The sequence below is a fragment of the Paramisgurnus dabryanus genome, chromosome 1, assembly GCF_030506205.2.
Source record: "Paramisgurnus dabryanus chromosome 1, PD_genome_1.1, whole genome shotgun sequence".
Taxonomy (NCBI): Eukaryota; Metazoa; Chordata; class Actinopteri; order Cypriniformes; family Cobitidae; genus Paramisgurnus; species Paramisgurnus dabryanus.
In genome coordinates, this window is record NC_133337.1 from 43,115,896 (window position 1) to 43,128,006 (window position 12,111).

Consider the following 12,111-nt stretch of genomic DNA (forward strand, 5'->3'; position numbering starts at 1 on the left):
CAGACAGCCACCACGTCCAAAAATGAGCACAGCTCCGTTTCCCAGCACACACTAAGCACAGGCTTGACAGCACAATGCTCTCTTCGGGGTGCTCCTTTTCTCCACTCACGTATCGCCTTTCTTTCACCCCAGGCAGCTCCTGTCTTCTTTCTGCGCGCTTCAAGCGCAGCCCGGATCAACGGAGCCTGCGGGCTCTTCAAAAGGTACGTAGTTACCTCTCCTGCCCTAAGCAGAGGAGCTCTCCCCGTGTCAATCCCCCTCTCGTGCCCGAGCTCCCGAACTGTGATCTAACTGTGCTTTATATACTCCTCTCTGTACTTCAGTCATCCAATTGCCCAGCGATCTCTTCAACTAGGCACAGCTGTGCCCAATCGGCTGATTACAGCCTCCGCGAATCTGCCGGATGTCCGGTGTTTCCGTTCTTCGGTCTGGGCGGAAACATCCGGGCGGAACCAAAGTTTCCCGACTTTTGGTTCCGCCCAAAAGATCGTCACCTTGTGACATGATATCCGCCGTGTTATTCTGTCATCTTCCTCCCTTTTTTCCCAAAACCCGATAAACGCAAGTTGTAATGGTTTCAGTTTGATTTGGTTTTATGTTGACCTTTAGCGCCCTCTTGTGGCGAGTATTGTGTATGGTAGAGCCGTGTTGCACGTGTTGAGGTGAGCTCATTGTAAAGTGTTATGGCTGAAGAGCGGCTCGTTCAGGGAACTTGTGACCCGCATAAGGCTGTAAGTCGCTATAATTTCTCATATAAACATAAAGTTCAGTATGTTAAAGATGTTTGTCAGTATATTGATTAATCTAGAGATGCAAATGTTGCTAAAACAAAACGGAAAGTGTAAATAGTGAGCATTAAGTAGCACCGTATGCTAGCGGTCTTTTGCTATGATAATTATAATAATTTGGATTTTGTGATTATACACATTACCTAAAACTAAGGATATATTTACAGGGGTACATGACAATGTAACGTTTAATGCTTAATTTGTTTATTTAATGTTTCCTTTGAATGTTTTTAGGCAGTAAATACTGCTTAGTAAGTTATGCACTTTGAAAATGTAAATTTAATACAATTCTAATTTCTCTATTTTCTATGTCTGTTTACAGTTTTACAATGTCAAAGTTACACGAGAAAGATTTATAAAAGCATCTGAAAGATTAAAAGCTATGAATCAATATCTCGCCTGTTCACTGTCTGTCTAGCTGGATATAGAAGCTACACGTCTAGTGAGGACAGAACAGTAAAAAGCCTTATTATCAGCATACAACACCCTTCAGAAGCAGTTAACTTCAGTCATCAAATCATCATGTCGCAGCCATTGAACACGCAACCCCAACGATCGCCAGGGAGCCACGTGCTAAAAGCACAAGAAGAGGTACTGGAAACGAGATCCCGGTGCTCTGCTTCTTCATCGCGGTCTACTAGGTCATCTGCAAGCGTAGCAGCTCTTAGAGCACGTGCCAAAGCTGAGGCTGCACAAGCGCAGGTGGTCTATGCACAGGAGGAAGCTGAAGTAATGAAACAACAAGCTGAAATGCAGGCTCAGCTACATATTTTAAAGATAAAGAAAGAAGCAGCTGCTGCTGCAGCAGAAGCACAGATACTAGAAGCAGCCGCACAGTTTGAAGAACAACAGTCATGCAGCAAAGAACATCTGTGCGACAACCCCGTGGATCCCACGGAAAAGGTTCAAAATTTCATTGATAGTCAAGTATTCTTGCAAAGCAACCAAGTGCTATCACAACCTCAAATCTCAATCACGAACCCCTTCTACCATCATGATAACACAGGAGCAGAACCATTATCATCCCCCTACATTACTCCTGTAATCAAGCAAGAAAGTCCGCCACACAGACAAAAACGACCGTCCATATACATGTCAACACCACATCCTAACATATCACATCCAGTTCTCAATCATCAACACCAGTCATTCAGCTTAAGGCCCCCAAATCCTCAACCGACCTCTACGGTAAATGACATGGCCAAATATCTAATGAAACGTGAACTGGTGTCAGCCACTTTGCAAACATTTGATGACGATCCACAAAATTATCGTAGCTGGAAATCCTCATTTATGAATGTCATTAAAGACTTGTCCCTGTCCCCTAAAGAAGAAATAGATCTACTTGTAAAATGGCTCGGACCAAAGTCAAACCAACAAGCTAAAAGAATCAGTGCGGCTCAAATCAATGATGTCAGTGAAGCCCTTAAAATGATCTGGCAACGCTTGGAAGAAACCTACGGAGCACCTGAGGTAATAGAACATACACTGTTTCAAAAGGTTGAAAACTTCCCTAAGATTGCAGCTAGAGACTCAAGTAAGCTAAGAGAGCTGGGAGATCTCCTGCTTGAACTACAACTAGCTAAAGCAGAGGGTTATTCACCTGGGTTAGCCTTTCTGGATACAGCTCGTGGTGTTAACCCTATAGTTGAAAAGCTCCCTTATTCTATACAAGAAAGATGGATCTCGCATGCATCAAAATACAAGGTAGATTACAACGCCACATTTCCACCATTTTCTACCTTTTCTAACTTTGTACGGGAGCAAGCACGCATAAGAAATGATCCTAGTTTCTCCTTTCTGTCAGCAGCGCAGTCCAAGTTTGACAGGCCTGTTAAAAACAGTTCTCGCCCTATGATTACAGTAAAAAAGACAGAAATAACAGAGGGTAATGGAACCACAGACATCAGTGAAGATCCAGACAAACAATGTCCTCTGCATAAAAAACCGCATCCTCTTAGGAGATGTCGCAGTTTTCGCAGCAAGTCCCTAGAAGAGAGAAAAACATATCTGAAGGATAAAAACATATGCTTCAAGTGTTGCGCATCAACCAAACACCAAGCCAAAAACTGTCAGATCAAAGTCACCTGCAAAGAATGTGGTAGTGAAAGACACAATACGGTGTTACACCCAGGTCCACCCCCTCCTAACAGCATCACACCGTCAAGAGAGGTGAAACAGCATGGCGGGGAGCCTGAGCTTATTACACCATCAGTCTCAGCTACAGCAATGTGCACAGAGGTATGTGTTGAACAGCGTGGCTCAAGGTCTTGTGCTAAAATATGCCTAGCGAAAGTGTATCCATCAGGTCAAAGGGACAAGGCAATAAACCTGTATGCCGTTATGGACGAACAAAGTAATCAGTCTCTTGCCCGCTCTGACTTTTTTGACATATTTAGTGTTAAAGGAGACACTGAGGTGTATACCTTAAAAACATGTTCAGGTATCAAGGAAGTCAGAGGGAGAAAGGCTAAAGACTTTATTATCGAATCCACAGACGGTCACATAAAGTTGCCACTGCCTCCGATGCTAGAGTGTGACATGATCCCTGAGGATAGATCGGAAATACCTTCGCCTGAAGTCGCCCAATATCACCCACACTTAAAGGCGCTTTCGCACAAGATACATGCTATAGATTCAAATGCACAAATCCTGTTGCTCTTGGGGAGAGACATACTGAGTTTGCACAAAGTGAGAGAACAGTGCAATGGTCCCCATAATGCACCATTCGCCCAGCGTCTGGACCTTGGCTGGGTTATCGTGGGAGATGTCTGTTTGAATGGTGTACACAAACCAAGGTCTGTTGCAACGTACAAAACAAACACATTGCTCAACGGACGTCCATCGTACCTCAGTCCATGTACCAATGTCCTGCAAATAAAAGAGAAATCTGTAAGGCAATTAAAAGACACTCAAATCTGCACAGATACTTACCAGGCAATGCAAACAGACAATCTCGGAGACAACATCTTCATCAAGAGGGAGGATGATGAAAGGTTAGCACCTTCACAACAGGATATGCAATTTCTAACAATAATGCAGAACGAAATGTATCAGGATGAGACCAACAGCTGGGTTGCACCCCTTCCCTTTGTTACACCCAGACAAAGTCTACCAAATAATCGAGATCAGGCATTAAAAAGACTGGACACACTAAAACGAAGTCTTGTCAAAAAACCTGAGATGAGAGAGCACTTTGTACAGTTCATGCAAAAAGTCATAGACAACAAACAAGCAGAAGTCGCACCCACCTTACAGCTGAATGAAGAGTGTTGGTATCTCCCCATGTTTGGGGTGTATCATCCACAGAAACCTAATCAAATACGTGTGGTTTTTGACTCAAGCGCCAAACATGAGGGCGTAGCACTCAATGACATCCTATTAAGCGGTCCAGATCTCAACAACGCTCTGCTTGGGGTTCTGATCAGATTTCGCAGAGAGCCCATCGCAATAACAGCAGATGTGGAACAAATGTTCTACTGTTTCACAGTAAGGGAAGACCATCGCAATTTCTTGCGATTTCTCTGGTTTAAAGACAACGATGTCACAAAAGAGATCATCGAGTATCGCATGAAAGTCCATGTTTTTGGAAATCGTCCGTCTCCCTCTGTTGCAATCTACGGGCTCCGCAAAGCAGCTGAAGCCGGTGTGAAGAAATATGGCAAGGATGCAGAGCATTTTGTCACCAGAAACTTTTACGTGGACGACGGTCTAACCTCACTCCCAACTGAACTTGAAGCAATCACTCTACTGCAAAAAACACAGAAAATGTTAGCTGAGTCGAATCTGCGTTTACACAAAATTGCCTCAAACAGCAGCAAGGTCATGGAGGCGTTCCCAGCAAGTGACTTGGCAAAAGAAATCAAAAGCCTTGACTTAGACAACGACCCATTACCTGTGCAAAGAAGCTTAGGCATCAGCTGGAGTCTTGAATCAGATACTTTCACATTTCAAGTCTCTAAAGAACAAAAACCATTCACCAAAAGAGGCGTGCTATCCACTGTTAATAGTTTGTACGACCCCTTAGGCTTTGTTGCGCCTATAACTGTACAGGGAAAAGCACTCATAAGAGAACTAACCTCTGAACCATGTGACTGGGATGACCCCCTATCGCCAGACAAAGAAAGACTATGGTCTGTATGGAGAGACTCGCTTATTGAGTTAGAGAACCTACACATTCCCAGACCATACTTAACATTGTCTCTTTCCTCAACACATCACAGAGAGCTGTGTGTCTTCAGTGACGCCTCATCTACAGCAATTGCAGCTGTTGCCTACTTGCGAGTTGTCAACGAGCAGGGACAGCATCTCACCGGATTTGTCATGGGAAAAGCCAAACTGGCACCAAAACCAGCTCACACCATTCCACGACTGGAGCTATGCGCCGCGGTCCTTGCTGTAGAAATAGCAGAGCTTATATGTCAAGAAATTGACCTAAAGCTTCATGATGTAAAGTATTACACCGACAGCAAGATTGTACTAGGTTACATCTACAACACTTCAAGAAGGTTTTACGTCTATGTATCGAACAGAGTCTGTAGAATCAGAAAATCTTCAGTACCAACGCAATGGCATCATGTCTCATCAGAAAACAACTCAGCAGACATTGCTACTCGTCCGATAGCAGCTCTCCTTCTGCCACAAACCTACTGGTTCACCGGACCGCCATTCTTGACGGAGGAACTGCCACAGTGTTCAACAACAGCAGATACGGATGTGTTTGAGCTAATAAAACCAGAGCATGATTCAGAGATTCGACCAGAGGTGAATATCTATGCAACTAAAGCCATCATCGAACCACTCGGATCACACCGGTTCGAACGATTCTCAACATGGAAACATCTCATACGAGGTATGGCAAAACTCGTTACTCTGGCTAGAAACAAGTCCAAAGCCCCAGATCAAAACACTACAAATCCTCAAACTCAAGCTAAACTTACAGTCATCTCAAGCGTCCAACAATATTCATTCAAAGAGGACTTAAAGAAACTGCAGAAAGGGGAACGACTCCCTAAAACAAGCCCCTTATGGACTCTAAACCCTTTCATAGACCCAGAGGGACTGTTAAGGGTGGGGGGTCGGACGTCTCTAGCTAACCTCCCATATGATGAAAAGCACCCTCTGATACTCCCTAAAAAACATCATGTGTCAACTCTGCTTGTGAGACATTACCATCAAAGCGTTGCTCACCAAGGTCGTCACCTCACTGAGGGAGCGTTGAGATCTGCTGGTGTTTGGGTAATTGGAGGCAGGAAACTAGTCTCAAGTGTAATCTATCAGTGTGTCACTTGTCGTAGGCTTAGAGGAAAGCCTGTCGAACAAAAAATGGCCAACCTCCCAGAAGATCGACTCACCATGGAGCCCCCGTTCACTAGGGTAGGCTTAGATGTTTTTGGGCCCTGGAGCGTAGTCACTCGCAAGACAAGGGGTGGGGCCGCAGAAAGCAAACGCTGGGCAGTTTTATTTAGTTGCTTAGGGACTCGTGCAGTTCACATAGAAGTAATCGAAACCATGTCCACCTCGTGTTTCATTAACGCGCTGAGAAGGTTTTTTGCAGTTAGAGGCCCTTCCAAAGTTCTCAGATCAGACAGAGGCACTAACTTCATTGGAGCCTGTAAGGAGCTAAAGATCAATACAGATCACCCTGAGATCCAAAACTACCTCAGCAATGAAGGCTGTACATGGACATTCAACACACCTTACTCATCACACATGGGAGGATCATGGGAAAGAATGATTGGCATCGCCCGCCGCATTCTAGACGCAATGTTACTGCAGTCAGGTCCAACTCGTCTTACCCATGAAGTCCTCGCAACGCTAATGGCCGAAGTCATGGCAATCATTAATGCTCGTCCATTGGTTCCCATAAGTACTGATTCAGACTCACCAACCATTTTGACACCGTCAATGCTTCTAACTCCAAAGGCAGGAGTTGCTCCTGCTCCTGAAGGAACATTTGACATGAAGGACATGTATAAAAAGCAATGGCAACATGTTCAAGGTCTTGCAGATACATTTTGGAAGCGTTGGAGACAAGAGTATCTGTCAGTGCTTCAGCAAAGAAGGAAATGGACTCATGACAAAGATAACATTCAAGTAGGGGATGTAGTCTTGTTAAAAGATGATCAAGTTAAACGTAATGAATGGCCCATTGGGCTCATTACTAAAAGCATCCCAAGCGAAGATAAGAGAATCAGAAAAGTGGAAGTTAAAGTTGTGAAGCAAGGGAATACTCGTGTCTACTTGCGCCCAGTGACTCAACTTATTCTCTTGTTTCCCCGCAGTAGTGATACAAAGACTGATTAGAATTAAGTAATGGTATAAAAGCATTTACACCAGGCGGGGAGTGTAATGGTTTCAGTTTGATTTGGTTTTATGTTGACCTTTAGCGCCCTCTTGTGGCGAGTATTGTGTATGGTAGAGCCGTGTTGCACGTGTTGAGGTGAGCTCATTGTAAAGTGTTATGGCTGAAGAGCGGCTCGTTCAGGGAACTTGTGACCCGCATAAGGCTGTAAGTCGCTATAATTTCTCATATAAACATAAAGTTCAGTATGTTAAAGATGTTTGTCAGTATATTGATTAATCTAGAGATGCAAATGTTGCTAAAACAAAACGGAAAGTGTAAATAGTGAGCATTAAGTAGCACCGTATGCTAGCGGTCTTTTGCTATGATAATTATAATAATTTGGATTTTGTGATTATACACATTACCTAAAACTAAGGATATATTTACAGGGGTACATGACAATGTAACGTTTAATGCTTAATTTGTTTATTTAATGTTTCCTTTGAATGTTTTTAGGCAGTAAATACTGCTTAGTAAGTTATGCACTTTGAAAATGTAAATTTAATACAATTCTAATTTCTCTATTTTCTATGTCTGTTTACAGTTTTACAATGTCAAAGTTACACGAGAAAGATTTATAAAAGCATCTGAAAGATTAAAAGCTATGAATCAATATCTCGCCTGTTCACTGTCTGTCTAGCTGGATATAGAAGCTACACGTCTAGTGAGGACAGAACACAAGTCCTTTTTCTCTGCAGAATGCAATAAATCCGCTTAACCAATCACAACGCACCATTCCAAGCATTGTAAACAATAATGGCGTCACTTTGAATACACACATATTCCTAGTTTTCCTCATCTACTTTTTACTGCATGATCAATAAACAAACAAAGGCAAAATATACATTTTGATGGCATTGATAAACCTGTGGTGGTTTTCTGTGGCAGGGAAGAAATGTAGCCATCAAAATAAAATAATTTACGCGAGAGACACTCGTGCAAAGGAAAATGCTGGCTGTTGCTTGTTCTCATGAAAGCACCAAGCTTCTGTCATGCTAACACACTGACCCCAGGGGATCTTATGAAAAACTTTCCATTATTTTACTCAAAGTCAATGAAAATCGAGCAGGACCAAAACATTTTACAGCTGATCGCTGTCAAAAAGAATCAGCGACGACGTCCCATGAATGACAGCAGCAATGACAGTGTAATTAATATGACAAAGTAAGTGTTTTGATTAATGTTATTATTGTTTATTGTTTTATCAGTGTATACTTTTAGTCAACTAAATGAATATAACATGGCAAAGATGAATGCACATTTATATATTGATTCAATAGATTTATAGCATTTTGACAAAAAATAATAATACATCTTTGAAAATCAAATTATGGATTTTATGTTACTATAATTTAAAGATGCTATGTAAAAGTTTGAAACAGAAAATTGTGGTTTTTATCTTGTCACTTTCTTGGTATAGAAAACACAATTTTGACGAAATTAGTCAAAATAGATTTATTGCGTTTTGGAACCACACTCTTCATTTTATAAATTGTATACAGTATTACTTATGCTTTGTAATAAGTGGTAAAATCAAACCTAAATTCATTTATACATTATACTATATTCACGTTTCTTGTACAGTATATAAATATATTTTTTCTAACTTTTAAATGATTTGGCCAAAACCGAAACCGTATAAGGTTTAGTATGGAGGCCTGACTTATTCAGTCCTCTCATGCATTGTTTATTTCATAGCTACAGTATAATTACTCTTTCTTTTATCTCCTATCCCTGCTTTTGTTTTATTTTATTTTTAATTGTCTTTTGAACATAGTGAGGCTGTGCTAAACTGTTGACCCTATATCTGATATCTCAAAATAACATTTGAATTGCATGAAAATTGCTTTGAATGCTTAAAATCCCTCTCCATTAATTTTTTATTCCTCACAATATGCAAACGTTTGCTGCTTGTTAAGGCTGCACTGAGAGCGTTGCATTTGTAAGTCAGGTCAATTTTCTGTTTTGGAAATCGCACAGGCCATCTTGCCCTTTATATTATCTGAACAGCATGTAGTGAAAATGGCAAAAGAGGTTCTTACTGATTCGTACAATGAGATGGTTATCAAATATCTCCCTGCAGTCCTGGAAAATATAAGGTTTTGCACTTTTGGAGCGTATAGAAAATAGCTGCTTCAACAGTATTTTTATGACATTCAAAGGTCTAAATATATAAACAAACAGCAGCACTGACAATGTTTGTATTGTGTATTGGATATTATTTAGACTTTTATATATTTACTTTTGGATATTTATTTTCCAGTTTATAAGATTGTTTTGCATTTAAAGTACACTCTTAGAAAAAAGGTACAAAAGTTGTCACTAGGACAGTAGCCTACCTTTTCAAAAGGTCCTAATATGTACCATTTTGGCACAGAAATGTACATTTGAGTTACCAGTATGTACTTTTAAAGGAATATTCCATTTTCTTAAAAGAAAAATCCAGATAATTTACTCACCACCATGGCATCCAAAATGTTGATGTCTTTCTTTGTTCAGTCGAGAAGAAATTATGTTTTTTGAGGAAAACATTGCAGGATTTTTATCATTTTAATGGACTTTAATAGAGCCCAACATTTAATACTTAACTCAACACTTAACAGTTTTTTTCAGCGGAGTTTCAAAGGACTATAAACAATCCCAAACGAGGCATAACGGCATTATCTAGCGAAACGATTGTCATTTTTGACAATAAAAATAACAAATATACACTTTTAAAGCACAACTTCTCGTCTAAATCCGGTCCAGCACTACCTAACGTAAATGCGTAGTGATGTAGGGAGGTCACGTGTTACATATATAAAATGCACATTTGCGGACCATTTTAAACAATAAACTGACACAAAGACATTAATTGGTATCAGTTGACATACAACAACGTAGGAACGGTCCTCGTTCTCAACACTTGTAAACACTGGGGCGGAGTTTCGCGTTCGTCCTCTGTGACCTCTTGACGTCATGATGTATTGCGTGGGTTCACGTTGGCGCATCACGACCGGATCTAGACGAAAAGTTGTGGTTAAAAAGTGGATAATTTTTATTTTTTTAAATGACAATCGTTTCGCTAGATAAGACCCTTATGCCTCGTTTGGGATTGTTTATAGTCCTCTGAAACTCCGTTGAAAAAAACTGTTAAGTGTTGAGTTAAGTATTAAATGTTGGGCTCTATTAAAGTCCATTAAAATGAGAAAAATCCTGGAATGTTTTCCTCAAAAAACATAATTTCTTCTCGACTGAACAAAGAAAGACATCAACATTTTGGATGACATGGTGGTGAGTAAATTATCTGGATTTTTCTTTTAAGAAAAGGGAATATTCCTTTAAGATACCAACACTGTAAAAAAATGTCTGTATAAATTACAGTATTACTGGCAGCTGTTTGCCTGTTAATTACTGTAGATATAAATTAGTGCTGGGCATAGATTAATCTAGAATAATCTCATACAAAATGAAAGTTTTTTTTAATAATATATGAATTTGTGCTGTGTATAAATATTATGTATATATTTAAATGCACACACATTCATGTATGTATTTAAGAAACATTTACATGTGTATATATTTTTTTATGTTCTATATTTATATAAATAAAAAAATTATATATATGTATGTGTGTGTGTGTTTAAATATAAATAATATTTACACGCAGCACAAACTCATAAATTATGCAAAAAAATGATTTTATTTTGTATGAGATACTGTGTATCTAGATTAATCTATGCCCAGCACTACTTAAATGTATTTTTATGTACTGGCAACAGTTTGTTCAAAGTTAAATGATCAATAACAAGTCTTTACAGAATAAAACTAAAATAACAGCTTCATGCAAAGCATTCTGGAAACCAAAATCTAAAGTCTACTAAATAATTTTGCATGCCGACATTTTCAAGACAAACACATTTCAGTAGCATTCAAAAGTTTACAGTGAAATTTTAATTTGAAGGTTTTAGCTTAAATGTCTAAAATTTTGTTGACAAAAATATAATTGTGCAAGGATTATTTTCTTTCATTATCAAATTGGATGACTAAATAATAAAAAAAGCAGCTTAAAAAGTCCAGAATAGATTTGAAACAACATGAAAAGTTTTATTTTAGATGGCTTGGCCCTAATGGTGACTGTCATGATCACACGGCTTTGCAAAGAGTCTTGCAATACATTTTAAGTGAAGGGGGAAATTTTGACCAAGATGGTAACTTCAAGATAAGTGGTTGAACAAAAGACTTTTCGTGAACAACGATTACATTTTCCTACAAAATGTGCACATTGAAGTCGTGTTTTGCATCATTATATGTAAAGATACCCCCTGTGTTTCCAATATTGACCATAGGTTGCCAAAGATTTGCAAAATCCTCCTAACTCTTTCACTGCCAGCGTTTAAAAAAAAAGTTGCCAGCCAGCGCCAGCGTTTTTCATGATTTTCACAAAAGTTTAATGTCTTCCAGAAAAAGTTCTTCTTCAAATATATAAACATACAATATACCAAATGAAAGAACAGACCCTCTGCTTTCAAACAAAAAAGCCGTTTCATCCTACCTTCAGTGGTTCTTTTGTAATCAGCTTTTGAATATGGGTAGGTTTCTGCAAAAACACCACATTTTGAGCAAAAAGCAGAGATAATTCCATTTTTGTGACGGACTTTTCATACAGATCCCATTCAGAGCGATCTTTAAAACAGACACGGACATGCAGCCGCTTGCCATAGGGCAATACTTCCGGTTTTAAAAAGTTGCGGAAGGCAACCTAGTGGATAATAGCGGTATTGCGGAAAGACGGAAAAACTCGTCATTGGCAGGGAAGCGTTTTCTCTTGATTGAAGAGATATCTCGTCAATGGCGGGGAAAGAGCTAAGTGTGATTTTTGAGTTCTGGTGCTGCAAGTGCTGTATGAGCTTGCCTGCATAAACATTGTGATATTGATATGACCATTGTGTTTAGAATTATGCTTATTTAAAGTTTCCCCCACATATCAAAACATCA

General features: G+C 39.7%; 1 protein-coding gene across 1 annotated transcript; it reads left to right on the plus strand.

Annotated features, from left to right (window-relative positions):
• Nucleotides 1-1,117: 1,117 nt before the first annotated feature.
• On the plus strand, nt 1,118-7,612 carry LOC135764996 (uncharacterized). The gene has a single exon (XM_065275671.2). The coding sequence runs from the start codon at nt 1,311-1,313 to the stop codon at nt 7,092-7,094; it is 5,784 nt and encodes a 1,927-aa protein (XP_065131743.2). The 5' UTR covers nt 1,118-1,310; the 3' UTR covers nt 7,095-7,612.
• The last annotated feature ends 4,499 nt before the right edge of the window (nt 7,613-12,111 follow it).